Below are 23,987 nucleotides of genomic sequence, written 5' to 3' on the forward strand. Positions count from 1 at the left end.
AAAATTGTTGCCAAGAGAGCAGTCTTTGGTCTTTCGGAACTGGAGACTCCAGCTGACTTTGCAGTGATGTGAAACACACCCCTGAGTTCAACAAGGTGATTTGTCAGGTTTTGAGTTGAAGAATAAGTCTCTATTTTTATTTTTTTTTTCTTTTTTAAAGTGAAATAAATTCTCTGTCCACTAGATGACAGTATGGTTTAATCTTCACTAAACTCAGCCTGGAATTACTTGTTCTCATTGGTTTCCCTTATGGCAGAGAATAAAAATCATGAGCTGCACCCAAGCCACAATGGGAGAAGCCCATGTAGAGAAATGATCTTGTTACCACTGCCATGCAATGTCAGGATCAAGCCCAGTCCCCATTCAGGTGTGTCCTGTTTGCCCTGGCTTTGACTCCTGGCTCCACAGGAGCTGCCAGCTTGTTGTCAAAGAGCAGTTTCCTTCTCCAAACCCAATGGGATGAGGTTTGGGAGAGCCATTTTTTCTTATTTCTGTGCTCTGCAATGAGGGTTTGTGCTCCCTCACTACAGAAGGATTTGGATGGTGACCAGGATCTCCTTTCCATCCTGTCCTTTTCTAACACAGAGACTCTGGGAGCAAAGAGACAAAGCTCTTCAAAGTCAAATCGAAGTCAAAGTCTGTGTTTTCCAGGCTTGTACAACAGAGGTGAGCAATAAAGGGACTGGAAAAAGGAATTACCATTTTACTTGTCAGTCTCCTGTATTGGTGTTCTGTAATCCCGCGTAATTTACAAGCACTCAGAGAGGTGAGCTGCTGTTTGCAGGAAGGTCTGTGGGAAGTAACAGATTACTCAACATGTGTTCCCATAAATATTTGCACATATTATGCTGGAAGAAATGGTGCCTTCTTACTGAAGGTTTTTTTTTTTCTTTTGTGATACAGTAGCATATGAAAGTTATCAATGCTCACAAGTAACTTATTAATTGAAGACAAAACCCAATTTCTTTTAACTTCTTCCAAACTTTCAACTTTTGACTTTCTTTCAATTTCTTTCAAAATAAGTTTTCTGGTTCATCTTGACTTAGTATTTTACATTGTTTTGATTTCTAGCAAATAAAAATGTTCAGTATGTCGTAAAAATAATTATTATGTCTTTGATCATCAGGAAGGTGGGAAATTCTCCATACTTGTCACCCTTTTACACAGTAGAAAAGAGAAATCATAACATATGTGCAGAAATGTGGGCAAAAGTATGCCTTCGCAGATTAGTTTATTGCAGTTCAGTTTTTCCCCATTGGAAAATATTAATAAATATATTAATTGAGTGTTAACCACCTTTCTTGGGAAAGAGAGGAACAGAACAATCACACAGCATAAAATCCAGACACTCCAAAATTAGAAAATTACTTTCTTTCTATTCCCAACAACTGACAAAAAATTAAGGTTTAAAATTTAAATGAAATATTTTCTTGCATCCTGACTGCTGAAATAAAACTATTTCTAAAACTTTCATGCATTAGTAGAAAAGGGAAAAAAACCCCTACAAATCCTAAACATCTTAACCAGGAAAGCTTGAAAGGCTTTTTTTTTTTTTAGTTTGTTTCAACTGAAATTTACCTGACTATTTTGATTTCTCTGTTGGATATTTTTTTAGTGTGGGCCCATCCTATGTTACAATGTCTTCATGAGGAGATGGGCACATCAAATAAACATCAGAGACACGCAGCTAACATAAGAAAGAGAAGTCAAATGTAAACCAGCACATTTTGATCTTCTGATATGTTGTTAACTTGTCTTTGTTTGCACAGTAAGGGTGAGAGGCTGTTTTGGTTAAAACAAAAATTTATGAAAGAAATTCTTCCCTGTGAGGGTGCTGAGGCCCTGGCACAGGCTGCCCAGAAAAGCTGGGGCTGTCCCATCCCTGGAAGTGTCCAACGCCAGGTTGGATGGGGCTCAGAGCAACCTGGGATAGTGGAAGGTGTCCCTACTAATGGAACTGGGTGATCTTTAAGGTCCCTTCTTGCCCAACCCTATTTCTTACTCTAAAGCCTATTAGCTATTGGGTTCTAGTCTGACCCACTTCCTTTATTTAATCCCATGCTTCTTCATACATTGGGCCAACTTTCCACTGAAATCTACGCCATGTGTTGAGGAGGAACAGAGCAATGTCTGAGCTTCCTTTGACAGAGGGATACTCATCAAATTATGTTGACCAAGAGTTCAAAGTTTAGGTTCATTGAGTTGGATTTCAGGACCATAGGATCTCCTCACTTGGAAGGGACACACAAGGATCATCCAGCCCAACTCCTGGCCCTGCACAGACACCCCAGCAATCCTACCCTCTGCCTGACAGCATTGTTCAAACACTCCTGGAGCTCTAGCAGCCTTGGGGACGTGACCATTCCCTGGGTAGCCTGTTCAGTGCCTCACCACCCTCTGGGGGAAGAAAATTTCCTAAACTCCAACCTAACCCTTCCCTCCAGCCGTTCCCTGGATCCTGTCCCTGGTCACACAGAGCTGAGATCAGGGCCTGCCCCTCCTCTTCCCCTTGTGAGGAATCTGCAGAACTGAGTGAGCTCTGGCCTCAGTCTCCTCCAGCTCAACAGACCAAGTGCCCTCAGCCACTCCTCGTGTGGCTTCCCCTGCAGACCCTTCACCATCCAGCCTCCTTTGGACACCCTCTAACAGCTTTAGATTCTTATATTGTGGTGCCCAAAGTTGCTCCCAGGACTCAAGATGAGGCTGCACCAATGCAGAGCGGAGCAGAACAATCACCTCCTATGATTGTGGATAAGAAGAATCTTAAAGGTTCTGAAACCTGTAATATTGTCCTTCCTTTTGCAAGATTTTTCAAGGTTTAGCAATTAATAAGAGCAAGGAAATAACAGATATTTCTGTTTGATCCCCAAGTAATGGGAAAACTGTTAATCAGCCACTTGTAATCCCATGGATGCAGAGCATCATCCTAAGGGCATTGAATGGTGCAAACAGCTGTTGTTTTCATTACAAACCTCTGTCTTTTCATGTAGTTGCCTTCCCAGTGCTGTTGCCTCTTGTCATCTCAAGCACTCAGGACTGCTAAATCTCCTGTATTAACTGCAGTCTATTGATGGATTGAAAGACTTCCAGAGAAAATCCAGCTGCTTGTGAATAGTGCTCCTGGCCTTGTACTGTAGTACCACAGGGTCCTTGTAGTGCAGCATGGCAGCAGGCTGCCAGATGTGCCCCAGATTTTGGATGGAGTGTTAATAGGCCCAATAGATTGTGTGTTACTGTTAACAAAATCATAATTCCTTGAGTTTTGCAGAAAAAAGTTACCATTCTTTTGGTCCAAGTCCACTTTGGGTTTTTGTGTCCTGCTTGCTGAATCCAACCCACCCACTGAGTCAGTGTTCAAGACAAGGTGCTCTTCCTTCTATTGGTGGTTTTATGGTTGCTGTGCTGGTTGTGATAAAAATGCTAATACCTGTCTGTACCAGTTTTTAGGGAGCAAGGAGAAGAGGTTCTGATTCTCTTTTTACTAACCAGATGTCTAATCCCTAGTTTTGTATCCAGAGACAGCCCTCAAGTGTATTGTGCACTGTGTTGCTGAACACTCTGCAAAAATTCAGAAACGTAGCCATGAATATGAGGTCATATTCCTGCTTTTTTCCTAAGTACCACCAGGAAGGAAGGAAAGAAGGTATTAAACTCTTTTTTCTGGTCTTCTCTGGACTTTCTCACTATCCTTTGGAAAGCTGAAGGCAGCTCCATTATCCAGAAAAGCATTTCTTTGTTTCCATCTTGCTTCTATCAAAGTGATTTTATTTGGCATAATGCAGCTCTCCATAAGCCACAGAGCACGTGGAGCTGCATATGAAGGATGGGTCCCTGCACTGTGAAATCTTTTTTGTGGGTTGTTCCATGTGGCAGTTCTAGGTCCCCACAGGAAAAGGGAAAGCTGTTCTTCTTTATTAACCTGGCGTTCAGACTACCTTGATCTCATTGGCCCATATTTAATGGCAAAAAAGTAACTATTTTAATGATTTTTCAGAAAGAGTTTTAAGTGAGAAGGTGATATTTTGTGACTTTTGAATGAGAAGAAGGGGAAGGACTCTCCATTTAGGTATTCCATGAAACAAGAGCCAAACCTATCCTGGCTTTGCCAGAACTGCTATTGAGTGAAAAGTCAGCATAGCCAGCTTTGGTTATGTTTGATTTTCTAAAACTCGGGGTCTTAAAAATGAAAGTTATTCACAGAAAAAGAAAACAGAAAATGAATGGAAAAACTGAATAGTCTAAAGGCATTACTTGTTTTTCTTTGGCTATAGTTTTTTGTTTTGTTTGTTTTTTTTTTGTTTTGTTTAAGTGGGACAAATGATTTTTTGTTATACAAAGAGAAAACTCAGATCAGAAGGGTGAAAATGAAAAATTGGATAGAAGATAATGTCCTATTTCCTAGCAACAGAACCTGTTGCAGAGAGAGCAGAATCCTCAAGTGGACTGATATTTATCCTGCTTTCCAGGAAATAAATAGAGATTTGAAAGAAAATGAGTGATTACTGCAATTTTCAGAGGAGAGTTGATAGACGGTTGGCTTTGTTAAGGGGCTGTTGTCTGTGACAACAGAAGCTGCATTTGCATGTGGGTGGTCAGGCACTGTGGCTTCTGGTATCCTTGATGTTCCTATTTCCATATTTAGTCCATCTGGGCCCTTTGTCTGCTTTTCTAGTAGGTCCCTTTCCAGTTTGTTATGTGTGAGAAGCCATTCACCTGCTCTCCATATTCAGGTTAGCCTGATTCACTGCATCCTGGATTTTCCCATTGTGCCATTCTTCTGTAATGTCAACTATTCTCCCAGTAGCTTGAGATGGTGGGAGCAAGTGGTGTTTTATGTACCTACAGCTCTATTTATGTTAATGGCTAAAAGTATTAGTAGTACTGTACCTTTCTCACCTTGGATGGCCTTCATCCTTTCTTTTATTCCTTTCAACCTTTATTTTCCATCCATGTGTTCTGTGCTTGCTCCTGGCTGCTTGCTCACCCTGCACATGGCCACCTCCCAGCAGCCCCAGGTGGTGACAAACTGTGTGTTCTGCTTAGGTACGGCATGAAAACAAGTGTGTTGCTCCTGAGAGGTGCCCGTGCTTCCACAACGGAAGAGAATATTCCAAGGGAGAAACAGTGACTAAGGACTGCAACACCTGGTGAGCCACTGGAAGGATATTTTTTCTCTTTAGGGGGTCTACTGTGTTTCTGGTAACACCAAATATTGTTTACTTAACAGATCTCTTTTAGAAAAAGCCAGTTTTTGCAGCATATTAATTGCACAGACAGCACCTTCCCTTTGCATGTTGTATAAAGATCCAGTAAAATTCCTTGCAGTGTCTGGCAACCTCTACCTCGTGCCCTACAAATAGTTGTGTGTCTGTGCAACTCCTCTGTAGGCAGTAGATAGTGGATTTTGCAACACAAGATAACAATTTAGGACCTATATGCTTTGGGGTGGGAGGAATGGAGCCTGAGCTTTGTCACTAAGCTTTGCTATTTTCCCTTTTTGTTGGCTGTCTGAGGCCCGTCAAATCAGACCTTTTCAGCCAGAAGGGGTGTGATGCACCAGTTGTAATATGATAGGAGCTCTTCAGGGAAATGATAAAGAATTAGGAAGACACAGGGGCAACCTCTTATATCTCAAAAGAGTGCTCTAGCCATTGATCTATTAAAAAAGATGAAAATAGATGGAAAACTGTTACTTTCTTAGAAGAAAAGAGTGAATGCTCCATGTCTTCCACCATTATCCTTCTTGGTTGCTAGAAGAGGATTTATAGGTTTAAAGGAGAATTCTGGGCTGCTCAATTTGCATGGAGGGAAGCCCTCAGCACAGCCTTTGGTAAAGTACAGTGGACCACTTTTGCTTCTCCTGCACAGCACATTGGCTGCACTGGAGGTACTTTATTTTCCATGTGTGTGGTGGGGGGGAATGGTGGCTCTTTACCTTCAGAGCTCCAAGAGTCCAGGGTGTAGGACATTCAGCCACCAGCAGTGTGAAAATCCTGGAGGTTTTTTGAACTCAGACTTAAGAATCTGTTATACATTCTACCCTAAATGTTCCTGCCCAGCTCTGTAGCAACCCCAGGAGCAATGTTTGTCCTCCTCTCTATGACTGGCTGGAGTTAGGTCAGAGAATCAGCACCACTGGAGAGTCTAATGCTTGATTTTTGTTTGGTATGCTGATCTTTGAATAACATAATTTCAAGTTTTGCATTTTTTCCAGTGGGACCACTCCTAACTAGCATGAGTTAGCCTTGGATGAAGGTTTTATATGGAAATATTAATCTCCTGGTGTTTTGTTTAATTTCTTTCCTTTGCAGCTACATCTAACATTGTGAATCCATGTACTGTAATTAAAGCTGGGGAAAATAGGCTTGAAAGGGAAAAAGATGGAATAAAACCTGATGTTTTTGTCTAGGTACATATTCTATAATCTGCTTACATTGCATTTAAGTAAAAGTGACTCAGCTGAAAAGCAGACACCATGAAAATTTTATTGAAACAAGAAGAGTACAGCATGAAACTCCTCAGTGTTAAAAAGTTTGCAAGATTACTCACAATAACCATGATCAGCCTTTTTATTGTCAATTACTCATATAATCTTTGATCTTAAAGTAATCATAACCATGTTGCTTCATTGATGTAACTGTCCACAATTCTGGCAATACCATTGTAAATTATATTTCCTCAAATACATAGAGTTTCCTTCAATATTAGGGTCAAGAAAATTCTAGAAATCAGGCTTTTTCTCCTTGATAAAAAGGTCTTCCTCAAATTTTAGGTGTTTTTCTTGAATGTGGAAGTAAAACTGGAGATGAGGTCCCTTCAAAAATGTCACTAGGGCTTTTTTGCACTATGTGACTTTGAAAAGTTTCTTAATAGTTCTCAGCAAATATCAAGTCAAATGTCATTTAGAAAGTGATATAGGAAATTACTGTTGCTTTGAGAATTAATAAGAATTGAGAATCTGCATTTTGGAGGTCGAGATCTTCCTTTTCTTTTGTTTTTGCTTTTTGTACTGCTGTTGCAGGAGTTTTCATTCTCACTTGTTCTTAGCCAGATGTGAACACCTGCAAAGGCAATATGTGAGCCAGAGGTGTCAGATTTGGCATTTACATCCGACTTGACATATGGGAGACCCTAATTCATGAATAGCGGAATGTCTCCAAGTCTAAGCCAGTGGCAAACCTTCTGTTATGCAATGTATTGGGAATTCATTGGGAGCTCAATGAAAATTTTGGAGTCACAGTTGTGCAACAGTGTACTGCAGAAATTTGCTAATCTGAATTTAACCACCCCATGTCCCTTATAATCTGTCCATGTGTGTATTTACAAAATCTTGCTTTTGTCTAACTGTTAGCAGAGGAGAGGTTTCATGTTACTGAAGTTTCATTCTTTGAAGAAAATGTCTTGCCCAATATTTATTATGATGTGAAATGTTACCAAGATTGAATAATATCTATGCTCAGGTTAAGGTATTATTACAGAAGTCAGTTCAGTGCCCAGTTTTTCCTTCAAGTAGCAATTTGATCTTGGGAAAGTACTTCAGGTTTTTTATCCTTGAGATTTTATGTCTGTAAAGTATGGATAGAATTCCTCTTTCCCTGCCCTCACAGAGCTTGGTTAGAGAATTCCTGGGGCAGTGATGATGTCCATCTGCATTCATGGAGCATTTAGTGGATGAATGTTTTGCCATCCTCCAGCAATATATTGCATATTAATTATTAAATTATTATTATTAGATGTGGTGTCAAATGGTATTCTAACTCTCCACTGATTTTGAGTTTTACTTTATTTGCTCATTCTTTTGCTAGTTAGCAAATCAATTTATTTCACTAATTAAAAGCCTGTGGATGTCAAGGGAGAGTTCCCCTTTCATATTTGCAGCTTCTGTAGCAAGGTTGTGCTCCTCCAGGATACTTCTGGAAAAGGGCAATGGTGGTGGATGCTCTGTTTTGCTGAAAGGGTACTTCAAGCAGAGCAGCATATCCTAAATAAAATTCTAGTATAAAAGCATATTCCAGCAAATTCTAGTATAAAACCATATTCAGCAGACTCTGTCCTGACCTATTTTGTAACAGGGAAATTCAAACCACCCAGAGTCCTACACTGCAGCTTGTAAGATGCAGAGAAATACATCCCTTGTTCATTTAATCTTAATGCACTATTTGGATTTATGCATCCACTGCTAACATATGCTGATTTATGTTAATGAGAGAGCCTCTCATCTGGTGGTAGAAAGCTCCTGGAGGCAGAGACTATGGCACTTCCACTTTGCCTAAAGAACTTTGCTTCTCTTGCTTGTAATTTACATTGAGATAAGGAGAACTGTCATTGCCCCCTTCTCTCTGTTACAGCGTGTGCCAGGGGAGGAAGTGGGAGTGCACCAAAAATCTGTGTGATGGCACCTGCACTGCTATTGGTACAGCTCATTACTTGACATTTGATGGATTGAAATACAAGTTTCCAGGAAACTGCCAGTATGTGCTAGCTCAGGTAAGAAGAGCATGTAAAATGCTAAAGCTGCCTGATCATATAGAAACAGTTTTATACCAGGTGAGAATCTCAGTGTTTGGATAAATCAGTTAACTATTTCTAATTACTAAGCCAGATGTATAGTAGAGAAAAATATAACTTATTTATGTGTTCAGAGTTGTCTTGAGAATTTTGAAAAGTGAATTGTGTTCTATAGAAATCAGGCTGTCATCTGTCCAGCTGGCCATTGTGAACTTTATGAGATCACTTTGGTACAGAGCAGAGCTGTCTGAATCTCATCTCCAAAATGGAATTCTGGCTATCCATAAATCAATGTTTTCTTCTTTTCCTTTTTATCCTGTAGTGGTAGCTTGCTATCTGGCTGAGTGAGACCAGGAATGCTCATTGAACCTTCCCTAAATGCACCCAGAGCACAGGCTCTACTCATTCCCTTCAGCATGATCCCTGTCTTGTTCCATGCACCACCTGCTTGGAGTCCCCTGACAATATCTATTTTCCTCACAGCAAGGAGGAGAGGGGGATAAAGGCAGAGCACACTAAAACATACTTTTGATTTGTGGAAGCAGACAGAATTTGGAGTTAACTAAGATAAAGGCTCATCTACATGCAAATTATCATGTATTTAAAAATGTCTGTGCAAACAAGGATTTATCTGAAATTTTTTTCTAAAACTAGATGGATCCACTGCTGATTGATAACAACAATGTTCTGCAGTTACAGTGGGATGTGTTTCTTGGGTGGGCTACTATTTTCCCTGGAGAGTCCTGATGAGGCACATTCCTCCTTGCAGTCCTCTCCTTAGCGAGGAATGTGTGATCAACCTGCCTCTGCCTAGGTCTTTGAAATATGCTCACACCTTGATTCCAGCTGGATTATGTTTGAGGAGTGATTGCTCTGCCACTACTGAGAGCTCTGTGTAAAGGTCTTGTGGGCAGCAATACCATAGACTACTACAAAACTACTTAAAATAGAATTCAGATCTGTTTTCTGTAAATGACAGACACACAGGGCCTTTTTCTTAAAAGGTGTGTGCTGAAAAAAATAAACATGACCAAAAAAGGAAATCTAAAACGCCAGAGAGAAATGAGTCATCATGTAAATGTAGTAGGAACTCTCCAAGTATCTCAGAAATATTGGACTTAGAAGAAAATCAATACATTAAGCTATCTGTGTATTTAGGTGTGCCCTGTGCCCATCATACATTTTTAAATATCACAGATACTGTAACATGATGGATTCTCCTTGCCAAAAAATTCTGTTGAAATTATGCATTTGTGTGTCACTGGCAGAGTGTGCCTCACTCTTTAAGGGATGGAACACATGAATATCAGTGCTAAGCATAAACAAAATGAACATGGGAACAGTTGGCATGCCAATATATATCCTATTGACCACTGTATTGAACACAGTGTTGTTTGAGGCTTCTTTTTTCTCTGTGTTTTTCCCTGTGTGTGTTTTTCAAGTACTCTACATTACTGACTCATTTATTTTCTTATCTGACAGGATTTCTGCAAGGGTGACTCTGGAACATTTCAGATACTTATTTCAAATGAAGGTTGTGGTTTCACTGGAGAAAAGTGCACCAAAAGGGTTATCATTCTGTATGAAGGAGGGGAAATAGAGCTGTCCAATGGAAACGTATGTACTCTTTCTTTTCTCTTTCCTTCCTGTTTTTTTTTTTTAATAATTTCAGATTGTTCAGTAAGCTGAGGCATGAATGACCTCACACTCAGGGGTTCTTGATCATAAAACAATCAGGTTAGCAGGAATATATTTATCCATTTTGCTTCCAGAAGTATAATGCTTTTTTTGTATTTTTGCTATTTGGTATTTCTGCTGTTTTGGTATTTCTGCTATTTCTTGATGCCAATCAGTTCATCTCAGATAATCATAGAATGGTTTGGGTTGGAATGGACCTGAAAGATTACTCAGTTCTACTCCCCTTCCATGGGCAGGGCACCTTCCACTGTCCCAGGTTGCTCAGAGCCCCATCCAGCCTGGCCAGGAACACTTCCAGGGATTGGGCAACCTGTGCCAGGGCCTCAGTACCCTCACAGGGAAGAATTTCTTCCTAATATTCAATCTAACCCTACTCTCTGTTAGTGTGAGGTCATTCCCCTTGTCCCACTCCAGACCCTTATAAAGAGTCTCTCTCCAGCTCTTTTGTAGCCCTTTTAGCTATGGGAAGACTGCAATAAAGTCTCCCTGGAACATCTTCTTCAGGCTGAACAATTCCCACTTTTTCAGTCTGTTTTCACAACAGAGGTGCTCCAGCCCTCTGATCATCTTGGTGGCCTCCTCTGGACTCATCCGAACAGCTCCACATCCTTCATGTACTGGGCGCTCCAGACCCTTTCTAAACATGGTTTGTCAAAGCCTGTTTCCAGCAAGTTGAAGTGCAAGGAAGGGCTAAGAGATGACTGACCTGTGGCTAGTAAAACATCAGAGCTAATTTAGCAATCTGAAGGACTGAGCACACACATACACATGAAAAAAAAGAGTCACTGTTCCAAGATGATACTGGAATGTCCACTGTCCTTTGTCCTGTTAAATTGCTGGATGGAATATCCTCCTGACTATATTATTCTTTTCCTTTCCTTTTTCTACCAACAACCACGGAAGAATTGACCAAGAATCGCTTCCACCTCCCATGTCCCTTCCCAGTAGGAAATGAGCTTTCCAGAGGGCACAGTTCAGCCCTTTGCCTCGAGCACTGTAACAATTCTCACTGTCTGTGAGCTTAGCGATTGCAGGGGTGCAGTGGATTATTGTTTCAGTCACTGCCTTTTTAGAAGTCCTGTGCTCTGAGCTGGTGTCTGGACCAGATATTTGCAAGAATCTTCCCAGTGAAACCACTCTGCATTTGCCTGGTTTTGGGTTAACAGACAAAGCTGTACCAGGTTTGGAATTGCCTGCAAATTGCCATTGAGCCTTGGCAGGAACAGAAAAACATGACCTTTATTAAAGGTGTCTGTGCCGTGCACAGACAGCATAGGATCCATACAGGCTTTTGGGTGCTGCAGGAATGAACACAAGACATATTGGTTTTCCAGTTTTTCATTTCTACTGCTAAAGAATCCCTGACTTGGCTGAGGGCAAATAGCAGTGCAGGGATCATTCCATCTGGCTTGGCTTTGTCTGAAAGCTTCTTTAGGTGACAGATTTTCAGAACAGCTATGATTCCATTTAGATATATAAGAAAGGGCCAGAAGATAACAGCAGGTGATTTAGACTTCTAGCAGCTCCAGCATCAGAGGATGTTTGGTTCCTGAGAGAGCCTGTCCTTGTAAGATCTAGGTCTGTATTACAGCACTGTCCACAGTGAATTTTCAGTTGTCTTTTCTGAGAGTTTAAGGCTCAGTGTAATAATATCTAGAGCAGGTTTGCTTAGAAATAACAACAACTAAAAGAGAAATTAAGGAAAACCAATGGATGTGGAGACTCCTAGGCAGATTCTTATTCAGTAATGACTTTCTATACTCATTTTCCACAAGAATCCTTAGAAGCAAGCAGAAGAATCAGGTATTCTTTTGGCCATTAAAATGTTTCCAATTAACATTGTTTTAAGATTATATCTTTTGAGAGCAGCTTCTACTGTGGCTGTTAAATGAGGGTTTAATTGATATGTTACAGTTCTGGCTGACATTTAAAACAAAATGAAATAATTTTTGATTTTCTGAAACAAATCTGCAAGTTTACAAGGTCAAAAGTTTATGACTTCATGTTTGGGCAAAAAGCCTCCATAAACATAAAAATTCTGTAATTTAGGTCAACCTCCCATCTCAACTTTGTCCTCTTCTGTGTTTTGGAACCCTCTGAATTTGGAAAGAGAAAGACTGTTGAAGAATTTTAAGTGGTCAAGTGACTATACTGTGTAGTAATATGTTGGGCATAGGAGAAAGTTTAAAAAGCTTTTGGTACCTAAAATATCTTTTGATATCTTCCCTAAAGACATTGAAGACCTTCCTAAAGAAATTCACGGAAGATGTAAACTGTCTTCTCTGGGATAAATGTTTCTGATGATAGCTCAGAGATTAAAATAATTTAATTACTGTGCTGAGCTTTTACTGAGTTGAGCAAGAAAGAATAGTGGGATAAGGAAATATTTTGCCCTCAAAGTAAGGGAGTGAGTAAATAGTTTCTGGGCTCTTCTTTCTCCCTTACATTAATTGCTATTTGTACTGATTAAAAGTTTTCATCTGCCTCTTCCAGAACTAAGCAGTTAATGCATTAATATGGTGCTTAAAGTAACAGCCATGCCAGACTTTTCAAATGTGTTTAATATTCCTATTAGAGTTCCCATTGAAAGGGAATTGTGGTGAGAAAAGAGCATTTTAAATTAATCTCTTAAATTCTTAGTAGCTGGAGGCAGTGAATTTGCAGACAGATGGAAAAGGAAAGAGGCACACAGGGGAAGGGAAAGTGATGGAAAAAACGAATGGACACCGAAAGGAATCTCTCTGGATTTTTCCTGTAGGTGTAGTTAGTTGCGAAGAAGGTCCTTCCTGACTCCAGATTAAGACTGGTCTTTCAGAGGCCACTGACTGATATGTGTGGTTCTCTCTTATGACATCAGAAGGACAGAATTGTTAAGTTTCCTAAAAAGCTGGAATAAAAAAAGCCCAAACCAACATGTAATTATTCAGTGAACCAGTGACCAATACTAAACTGGTGATTAATTGAGTATACCCTGTCTTTACCAGCCTTGCTTCATATATTGGCATCATGTATTATACCCTGGGACCACATTCACAGACTTTGGAAATGGGATGAGATTGAAATACTGTACCTGTAACCCAAATTTCTGGTTTTCTCTGGAGTATCTGGATAGTGTATGGAAACTCTCTGGAGAACAGCATGATTGGAAGCACTTGTTAACATGTCCCACTGGGAAAATCACCTACCTTAAATAATAATTAGAGACACTGCTAATAGCACAATGTGTTTCTCTCATTCAGGTAAACATCAGGGTACCTCCTAAGGGTGAAAATGATAATTTAGATGTCATCAAATCTGGCCGTTATTACATCATTTTACTGGGCAAAAGCATCAGTGTGACCTGGGACCTGGCCATGGGAGTCTCCATTATCTTAAAAGGCAATTTCAAAGTAAGTGCTTTTTGCTTCACCTCTTATTCTTTCTAATGAATGCATTTAATCTGTCCCTGGGGAATGGCTTTTTTTTTTTTTTTTTTAATGTAGATTGTCATGGTATATTAGGCACTAGTTCAAAAATTGAGGGGTTGTTTGGTAGTACTGTAGGACTGCCTTATTTTCCTGCTTGTTCAACTATAAGGGCCAAATCCTGGATCATTGGAAAAGAGTTATGACAGAAAGGATCAGTGCTGTGGGGCCTCAGAATAACCATGAGTGATTTCTTCTTTATTCAAGAAGAGCAGCATAAGAGTCAGATTTACTGGTGATGGTGATAGGACAGCAATCTCCAAAAATAAAATGGGATTGTAGGGACATACTCCAAAGAGAGCCACTGGGCACTGCTGATTAGAGCACTCCTTCTTTCTGGGAGTCCTTGGGGACAGCATGGTCCTGCTTGCAGCAAAGCAGAGTGGGAATGGGAGCTACACATTCTCTGAGAGAGAATGGCCTTGAGAGAGTGAGAATGGCCTCTCTGAGAGAGTGGCCTTGGCAAGGGTGTGGGTAATTCAATTTTTGAACCTCATGGCATTAAAACACCAGGCTAAAATGACTTCTTAAAAAAACCCTAAGCTGGTCTACAGTTGTAAGATTAATGCTTTCTGTGTTTCTTTCCCTGCAAGGATCAAGTGTGTGGTCTGTGTGGAAATTTTGATGGAATCCAAAACAATGATTTGACCAGCAGCAGTGAACACCTTGAAGTAGATCCAGTTGACTTTGGGAATTCTTGGAAAGTTAATTCCCGCTGTGCTGATGTTGCAAAGGTAATTGTGAATGAACTGTGAAAACTAATTAGTGTGGGCTACACTATCTGTGAAGAGTGGACAAAGAGCTTTGGAAGGATTAAAATAATTAGAAATTAACTCCTTCCCCAATGTTTTTTGCCAAATACTATTATTTCTTTAAATCTGGTAAAAGGCCAATTAACTTATGTAAATATCTGGGCTGCCTGGCTTCAGAGGAATGTTAAAATAGCCAATTTGTATAGTAGAGACTGTTCCTAGAGTTATCCAGCCCAGATGCTTGAAATCCAGCTATCACTGGAAATCTCATTTTAGCGTTTAATCTTTAAAAAATAGCTGTAATTTTCAGTCAGAGGGAATTCAAATAAAAATTTTGTTTCTCCCTATTCAAATTTCTATATTCGAAGTCTTAGTCTGTCCGTTACAAACAATGGAATGCACAGATTAATTTCTTTCTATATGAGACCACAGGGTCAAACTGATAAGGAGCAGCTTCTCATTTCAGTGTCATAGGCACAGGACAGGACTTGCAGAGGGTTGCTGTGTTAAATTCTGTGTCAATACTAGTGCTCCTTGTTCTTAGATAAATTAAATGGGATGAGGGAAGATTACTGAGCTATTTTTATTCAGCAGCAGTCTTGGGTTTTGTCTGCTGAAATCCGATGACATTTTTCAGTCTCGTGGACCTTGTGAGGAGTTGTGAATGATCATTTGTTAGTTTGGGTGTTTGGTACAGTGGGTCTTCCTGTCATCTAAATCTGAGTTAAAACTTCAGGGTACAAGTAAGAGCTGGAGAAAATCAAGGAGGTGATCTGCTCTGCTGCAGCAGGATCTGTGTGTGTTGTGCAACAGGTTGAAACTTTACTCAGAGAAACAATTTCCTTTGCTAGTGAGTCTCTCACTTCAATTTGAAGAGTCCTAAGGTCCTGAAGACAAGGCTAAAGCAATCTCTGCTTGTCTCTTACAATATTAAGCCCAGCTTGGAACAGACCTTGATGTCTCCACTGTGTGGTGGAAATATAGTGAAGCAGATGATGGTAGAATCATCATGCAGCATTTTGTCTGGAAGTGTCTTTGAAGAATGCACAAAATTGGTGAGTATCGGGTCACATGTTTCACATTCTTCAATCCTGCATGATCTGTGCTGGCATTGATTACAGCTGAGGGAAAAAGTGTGGTTGTGCTGACAGCACATAGGACTTGGTGAAGGATGGCTGGTGTTCTCATCTCTCACCTTGTCCTATAGTGGAGACTTTATGGGAAAATACACCTTTATGGGAAAACACACCTATTAAGCTATGAAGTAACTTTTTCCCAAGGGAAATTTTACTGTATGGTCCAGGAACTGTACATGAAGTGAAGACTAAGGGTTGAGATTTGAGGCAAGGGGGTGTTGAGCCAATGCGACGCCTTTCAGGCTGTGTTATACCCAAGCTGCTGCATGACAGGGATGGGGACAAGGCTTAAAAATATTAAGTGATTGCAAACTGCAATCCTTGCTGATATCAGCAGAAAGATTTGCATTGATTTATGTGGCACCTTGACTCTTGGCAAGTGGAGCAGAAAACCATCTGAAGGTTAACGATGTATACAGGAAGAAGATAAAGGACTCATAATGTTCTTTGCCCTTCTCCCCTCTAGGTGAATCCAGAGCCCTACATTGACATTTGCCTGTATGACACCTGTGCTTGTGAGTCTGTTGGGGACTGCGCGTGTTTCTGCGACACCGTCGCGGCCTACGCGCACGCCTGCGCGCAGAAAGGGGTGGCTGTTCACTGGAGGTCACTGACTCTCTGCCGTAAGTACAGAAAACACGAGGCAGAACTGGGTGCAAACGTGCACGGTTTTGGCTCAGACTGGTCAGATTTAGCTCTGTTCCCACTGATGACTAGAGACTTTCACATTAATGGGGCTGGGCTAACAACTCTCTCTGACACTCCCATCCCCTGTTCTATTTCTGTACCTGGAAAACCTGTTCCATCAATTAGGGGATGTAGTAGCCTGTGGTACAAAATCCAGAGGAAGAAATAGTTTCAGTAATATATATGTACGTGTGCATCAATTAAAGTTTACAGTTTGGGGCTGTGTTGCACTTGCTTTTATCAAACCTAAGAATTTGTGGTCTAAAGCAAGTATTCCATTGTGTGAAAAAAGATGTAAGTGTGAGAAGGTGGTCTGCCCTTATGAAGGTAGTCAAACAATAATGTAGTAAAATAATCTTTATTTTAAAGTGGAAATCTTTATTTTTCTAAATATATGTGGTCCACTTTTTACAATGTTTGGTGCCGTAGTTCTGAGAGGCATGGTGGATATACACTTTGGTTTGACTATTTTTTTTTTGCCTCTGATTCTGTCCCTGCATAGCACAAAGCTGTGAGGACCTGAATAAACAGGAATTAGATTATCAATGTGAATGGAGATATAACAGCTGTGGACCTGCTTGTCCTGTCACGTGCCAACACCCCCAGGCTTTAGAGTGTCCTCTGCAGTGTGTGGAAGGATGCCATGTGCACTGTCCTCCAGGTAAGTCCATATTTTGATTTATTGAAAAAGTTTTTCTTCTTCTTAACAGGTTTACTGATGTGTTTTCACCATAATTCCTTACTGCCTGAGGAGGGAGATGGTTGGGCATCTCAGTTTGGGTTTGTGAAATGGGCACAGTGTGTGAAGGGCATGAAGTGGTGGCCAGAAGAGGAGTGTGAAACCCTGCCAGCAAGGATGAGAGAGGATGGGAACAGCTTGATGAGACTGGAGGATTAGGGGCTGTGTGGGAACAGAGATTGTTGACTCTGTGGTTAAAGTAGAGTATGAATTTGTGCTGGAAATTGATAAAATGCTCTGCTCCAGAGCAGCTACAGCAGTAAAACTCCTTGCCTTCACCAAGATGCTCCCAAGAGTGCCCAGCTGGCATCCTCCTATGAGCATGAGCTTCCAGCTTAACTATTCCAACAACTACCTTGTAGGAAGGGAAAAGGAAGGAAATATGGGACAGGGAGAAGAAAATGAAGAAGGGAAGCAATAAGGCTTAAGATCCCGAGTAGCTGTTCTGTGCCCTGATATGTCTGATCAGAACAAGGTAGAGGATAGGAGGAGAAATAAATAATATACATGTAAAATGGAAAATGCCATTTTCCCCTGATGTTACTGATACCCTGACATCTTCCATGTGGCCACAACACCAAGCAGAGTATTCAGGAGGTTTAAGCCTACCTCAGAAGCACTGTTTTGTTTTTAACCCCATGATTAGTTTTACAGTTCATGACAACTGGCATATTTACATTGCTCTGCTGTTTTGAAACAGGGAAAATCCTTGATGAGCTGTCCCTGGATTGTGTCAGTCCAGAAGACTGTCCCGTGTGTGCAGTTGGAGGTGACAGGATCCCACATGGAAGAAGAGTAGTTTTGAACAGAGATGATCCACAGCACTGTCAATCTTGGTATGATGGGGTTGTGCAGGGAACCAGCATCCCTTTTGTGTAGGATGAAGGGTCAGGGATGAAGCACATCCTCATGAATAAGTATATGGATGTAACTTTAAATATATCACTCAAAAAGAAACTTGAAAACCATCTTTTACGTCAATACCCCTTCACAGAGAACCCAGGGCTGAAGCTTTTCAATGACAGCAGCAGGGATTATAGGATGTCAACTGAATTGAACAAGTGAAATCTATAAATTCCTTTCAAGAAAAGGCCTTTTTTCATGTGTTGGTGGCCCTACTGGCTTCAGATGTTCAACTTCTTTTTGTGCAATGTGCAATTCAACATCAATAAAGCTGTCAGACTCCTTCCTTCTGCCAGCACTAAAAAATTCCTGTGTGAGGTGCATGGTCTGAATGTGCACTCAGTCTAAAACTTGCTGAGATTATTAGCGGTTGGAATTGTGTCCCATTACTGGAAAACCAATTTCCATGAGATATTAAGGTGACACCCGTGATCTGATCCTGCATACAAGTGTTTCCAAATAGGATGAAGTGAATGGCAGGGAATGTGGTACTATGCATTGTGCAGGATGAGGGCCTTCAGCTGCAATGCAGCAGAGACTGTTTGCATTTTGTTGAATGCCCTGTGACATTATGAAAATTTGTCATTCTCTGGATGTCTGGACCATGGATGGATATTTTCACTAGTGACTTATAATGCTGTGAATAAAAGAGTGTTTTCCAACTTGTAAATTGATCAGATTTAATGGAAACTGAGTTGTAAAACTGCAGCAGCTATTATCACAGACAAACACCATAGCTCCAAGTGCTCTGAACCTCACAGAAGCACAGAATAGGTAAAAACTTAGAATTCCTGGTCTCTAGCCAGTGCTGGTGTGCAACTGAGCTATAAACCCAGGGCATGAGACTGTTAGGCTGATCAATTAAATACATACTTTTAAACAATATATGTGAAGAGCCCTGAATTCCATCAAAAGGTAAAAAGAGTCTTCTTAAATGACTCTCTGTTCTCTAATTTTTGTAATTCTTAATAATAATTTATCTTAAATGTTGATACACTGGCTGCTACTCAGAAGAGATTTCAGAACACTAGGAAAACTTATCTCACTAGGGAAACATCCTTTTACATAGCTGTCACCTAATTTAGATGCCTACACCATCTGTACAAACAATAGAAAATATTGCACAAAAATTAATTCCATAGCAAACATCCAAAGAAAATTGGAAACTAGAAGAGCCTTGTTCATACTAGGATTAGAATAATAAATCTTCTGTTGCTGTATGTTAATGCCAAAAGTAGCTGTGCATCCTGAAATTAGGAAGACACTAAAATGAGCTTGAAAAGAACATAACACTTCTATTAAGAGAACTTAAATGAAGGTGCCACGTGTAAAGTGAAGTATTTTCCTGGAAAATGGCACCTTCTTCCAGTCTTGACTCACGTAGTTTGTACATCCTGGGTTTTCTCTGGCAGTGCAAACAAGCGTTTTTTGGTGGTTGCTCTTTTGTAACTTTTTTTCCTACTCTGTTCCTTGGACTGTCCAGTAAGACAAGGAGAATATATGGACTGGTTCTGTTCCACCCTGTGCCTGAATGCAGGCACATTCTTTTCTCTGAAAAGCAAAGGTGATCAGAGGGCTGGAACATCTCCTCTGAGGAAAGGCAGAGAGAGGGGTGGGATTGTTCAGGATGTAGAAGAGAATGGTCTGGGGAGATCTTATTGTGACCTTGCAGTGCTTCAGCCTGTGAGGAAGATGGGTATAAAGTTTTCAGCAGGGCCAGTTGGGACAGAACAAGGGGTGATGGTTTTAAGCTGAAGGATGTTCAATTTATATGAGATATAAGAAAGAAGTTACCAAAGGGGTTGGTGAAACACTGGCACAGGATACCCAGAGAGGTGGTGGATGTCCCATCCCTGGAAATACTTAGGGTCAGGCTGGACGTGGCTCTAAGCAACATGATCTAGTTGAAGATGTCCCTGCTCATTGCAGGAGAGTGGGACAGGATACACTTTAAAGATTTCTTCCTGCCCAAACCCCTCTGTGATTTTTAGGAAGTAAAGAGAAATATGCAGCCAGGAATTAGTAGGGGAGAAGTGTTAAAGCCTTGCTAAAGATGGATGAATTCTACATAAGTTCATAAAAGATGGAGGGTGACAGAGGTAAAAACGCTCATAGTGGTGCAGAAGGATGAATAGTGGAAAAGGCAGAGATAAGGGAAGGAAAGAAAATTGGAAGCTTAGGTGGAAAGGGGAAAATGTACTACAGGAGGTGAGTAGAAATGGTGAGGGAAGACATAGGACTAAAAAGAGGTAACAGCTATGGTTGAAATAAAGCATTTAATATGAGAAACTGGACTAAAGAAGAAATCATGGTAAATAATAGGAAGGTAGGAGAGATATAAGAAACTGTGGAGGATGAATATGTGCAAAAGCTATATCTAAACTAAAATGAAGTCAGGAAAAAAAACCCACCTGGAATGTAAAGCACTTTAGAGGTAGAAAAAAGATTGTTAATTTCAGTAAGGTTAAAATCTGTGTAAACCTGGCCCCTGCACAGAGTTTGCTGGGTCATATCAGAGGTAAAACATCTCTCTTACTCTAGGATTTTACTTAGTGTTGGCTGCCTGCAGTTTGCCTCATGTTTTGGTTTCTTGGGAAGCAGACCACATCAGCCAGTTCAGTCCACCAGTGGCCTGTAGGTTGCTGTAGTGCTGACACTCAGTGGTTCTTAAGCAGTTTCCAGACACAGATTTTATCCCTTCTGCCAAAGACTGTTCTAAGGAGTTTCTTCTGACAAGCACGCTATAGTTGGTCATGTTTCCTGGATCTAAACAAACATCCATGAACACATGGGATTTAGGTGTACAATACTATGTGGGAAGTTGTGGGGAAAAAAACTATTGACATCATGTTTTGGTTTCATTGTGGTTTTGAGATGTTTGGTTTTGTATTGGTCTTCTTTTATAATGTATGGATGACTTGTTGTTATAAGCATTGCTTTTTACAATTGATTGATGTTTTTCTGATTTGATGATTTTTGTAGTCTGTGTGAAGGGAAGAACTTAACCTGTGTGGACTGCGAGCCCATGGAGGACACCCTAACTCTGACAACACCTATTCCAGAGGAGGACATTGAGCTACCAGCCAGTGCATACTCATGCAGCAAGATGATGGACTTGGCCTTCCTGATTGATGGCTCCAATAAACTCTCAGAGGAGGACTTTGAACAGCTGAAGACTTTCATAATTGGCGTGATGAAAAAACTCCACATCTCCCAGAAAAAAATCCGAGTGTCAATTCTGGTGTATAGGGCTGGTCCCACCATCTATCTTAACCTTAAAGATATCAAAACAAATTCCCAGATGAGAAGAATTGTCCAGAACATAAAATACACAGGTGATAAAGAAGCATCTACCTATGAAGTCTTTAAATACACTGCTTTGCATGTGTTTGGAAAAGCAGAGAGGACCAATGCTGCCAAAATTGCAGTGATATTTATAGCAAGCAGGTCTCAAAAAAAAATCCGCGACATGCTTGGGTTTTTGAAGAATAGAGACATCACAGTAATACCCGTGGGGATTGGGCCACATATCAATGTGGAGCAAGTCAAATTCATGGCAAAGATGTTTCCAGGTAGCAGAGCCTTCCTAGTGAGCAATGTGTTGGAGCTAATGGATCACAGAGATTTCCTCATTGATCACCTGTGTGATCTTGGACCTAAAGAAAGTCTTCTGTTACCAGCTACATCTGCTCCAACCATGTCCAGTGTCATATTTCCCCCTTTGGGACTCACAGCCCCACCACCTCCTTCAGAAAAGTCCCATCCCAACAGGCTGGATATTGCTTTTATTGTAGAAGGATCTGACAATGTTGGGGAGGAAAACTTCAATAAAGTCAAGGAATTCATTGAGAAGGTGGTCACAGGAATGAATGTGGGACAGGAAAATATTCACGTTACAGTCATGCAGTATTCAGAGACTGTCAGTCTGGAGTATTCCTTTAGGGAAATACAGTCAAAGGAAAATATTATTGAGAAAGTGAGGAGTATACCCTACCAGGGAGGGAGGGCTACCAACACTGGCAATGCCCTTGATTATATTTCCAAACATACATTTACATCAGTGAATGGGGGCAGGCAAGATGTTCCTCACTTGGTATATATGGTGTCATCCAGTCCTTCCACTGATGTTATTACAAGACCTCCCAGGAGCATAAGTGTTATTCCCATAGGCATAACCCCCGGTGCCAATATCCAAGAGCTCAGAAAGATCAGTCAGCCTAATGACCCAATTATCTTGAATAGTTACAACAGTCTTATTGAAGAGGCGCCTGAATTAGTGCTGCAGTCATGCTGCACTCATGAGATGATACCTTGGACTGAAATCAGAGGTAAGATTGAATGAATTTTCTGTGCGACTTCTTTCTTCTGTTGGGTCTCCTTTGTTTACCCTGTGCATCACTGAAATTTGAAGGGTTGCTTTATCTGGTTTGGTGCCTTGCTGACATATTCTGTGTTTTTTGTTTATTTTTGTTTTGTTGTTGGTTTGGGTTGGGTTTTTTGTTGTCGTTGTCATCTGCTGTTTGTTTTTTTATTTTAGTCCTTTAAGAGTAAAACAGAATCAGTAAAAAAGGAGGAATTGAAATATCCGCGTATCCTACTGGATATGAACCTCAAGGCTTTTATTAAAGTGGCATCACTAATTGTTTCAAATGGTCATTATCCTGCTCTGTTTTCCCAAAAATGCAACTGGACCTACCCTTTCTGCTCCTACCATATTAGCAAATACTACTTTTGGTTATTAAATATAAAATAACTTCTTTTCCTCTCCCTCTCACCCTCAGCGTTGTGCAACAAACCCATGGACATCATGTTTCTTCTGGATGGAAGTTTAAATACTGGAGCATCAGAGTTTGAGGAAATGAAAAGCTTTGTACGGACATTTATTGAACGACTTGTGGTTGGTATGTATCTGCCTTTCAGCTCAGACACAGAAATATGTTTTGTAAAACAAAAGAATTTGCTTGTAGGGGACAAACCAGCTTTTCAGTGGAGATTTTTCAGTTCTTAATTTTAAATTACTCATTCCAATCCCTCAAAGCACTGACTGCTCAATATTTATTTCCTGACACATGTGGGATGGCTGATGCTTTCTGGGAGCACTATGCTCACTGTGCTTGCAGAGTGTGTACTGATAGGGGGGGTACATCTCTGGTCAGGCTCTTCCTTATATTTCATTATCAGTGCAGCCTCCCTGGCAGAACGCATTGTATCCTGCACATACATGAAGAGATCATGTAGCACAGGGAGCAGTGTAAGACATTGTGTGGGTTGTTCCAAGTCCATTTGCATCCTGTGTTTTCCCAGTAGTATTTAACAAACATGGATTTTTATTTTTTTAGTCAGAATTGTATTTTTTTGATCCATCATTAAACTGTTTCCATGGAGTAACTGCTATTATTGGTAGTGTTCATATATGTCTTACAAAGCATTGATAAAGTCTCATTGTGCTCTACAGATAAACACTTACACTAAGCCATGAAGAGAAGTATAGCCAATCACTATAAACAACATACTGCCTGGTTCAATTTTGCAAATCTGGTATTTTTAACTGTCTATATAAATGCTCTGTTAATAGTTTTATTTGTACTTCTTACATAATATATAATCAGGATGTTAGAGAGGAGCATAATTTGGAATTTATCTTCATTCCCCTTCACAGGTCAGGCTCCCTAGATTCACTTTGTTCCATGCACATCACTCCAGTGCTGTATGAGAGAGGGAATTGGGCATGAAATGATCCAGGGAGCTTGGCACATCTGACAAATGGAGCATTAAACTACTGCTTGTGCAAAACAAGGTGCATGTTAAAAAAAAAAAAAAAGAGGAGACGTTTAGACAATTTTAAAATGGAAAAGGAATAATACTGAATGGAGATCAAGAAAACAAAATTCTCCAGTTATTGTCATATTGATCTGGGCTAAAATACAGCATGCTGACTCCTGATAGAAAAGCAACTGTTTCCTGCAGTATCTGGATATTTTTTCATCAGGGAATAGTTCAGTTTTGGTCTTTTCTCACTCTGATGGAAAACCACTGTCCAGTTGTGCCTAATATAAATCACAATGCCAATGTTTCTTTAGATTTATTTTAAGACATTCAC

General features: G+C 40.4%; 1 protein-coding gene across 7 annotated transcripts in view; it reads left to right on the forward strand.

Moving 5' to 3' along the window:
• Positions 1–23,987, forward strand: part of VWF (von Willebrand factor) — a 134,160-nt gene that overhangs the window by 61,072 nt on the left and 49,101 nt on the right. For all 7 annotated transcript variants that reach the window (XM_064420511.1, XM_064420512.1, XM_064420508.1 and 4 more), the window contains 11 exons: positions 5,044–5,147; positions 8,349–8,487; positions 9,991–10,125; positions 13,446–13,595; positions 14,264–14,404; positions 15,358–15,477; positions 16,025–16,181; positions 16,748–16,906; positions 17,685–17,820; positions 20,870–22,215; positions 22,669–22,788. In XM_064420511.1, coding sequence (XP_064276581.1) covers positions 5,044–5,147; positions 8,349–8,487; positions 9,991–10,125; positions 13,446–13,595; positions 14,264–14,404; positions 15,358–15,477; positions 16,025–16,181; positions 16,748–16,906; positions 17,685–17,820; positions 20,870–22,215; positions 22,669–22,788 — 2,707 coding nt within the window. The remainder of the gene's footprint in view (positions 1–5,043; positions 5,148–8,348; positions 8,488–9,990; positions 10,126–13,445; positions 13,596–14,263; positions 14,405–15,357; positions 15,478–16,024; positions 16,182–16,747; positions 16,907–17,684; positions 17,821–20,869; positions 22,216–22,668; positions 22,789–23,987) is intronic.

The sequence above is a fragment of the Passer domesticus genome, chromosome 5, assembly GCF_036417665.1.
Source record: "Passer domesticus isolate bPasDom1 chromosome 5, bPasDom1.hap1, whole genome shotgun sequence".
NCBI classification, from domain to species: domain Eukaryota; kingdom Metazoa; phylum Chordata; class Aves; order Passeriformes; family Passeridae; genus Passer; species Passer domesticus.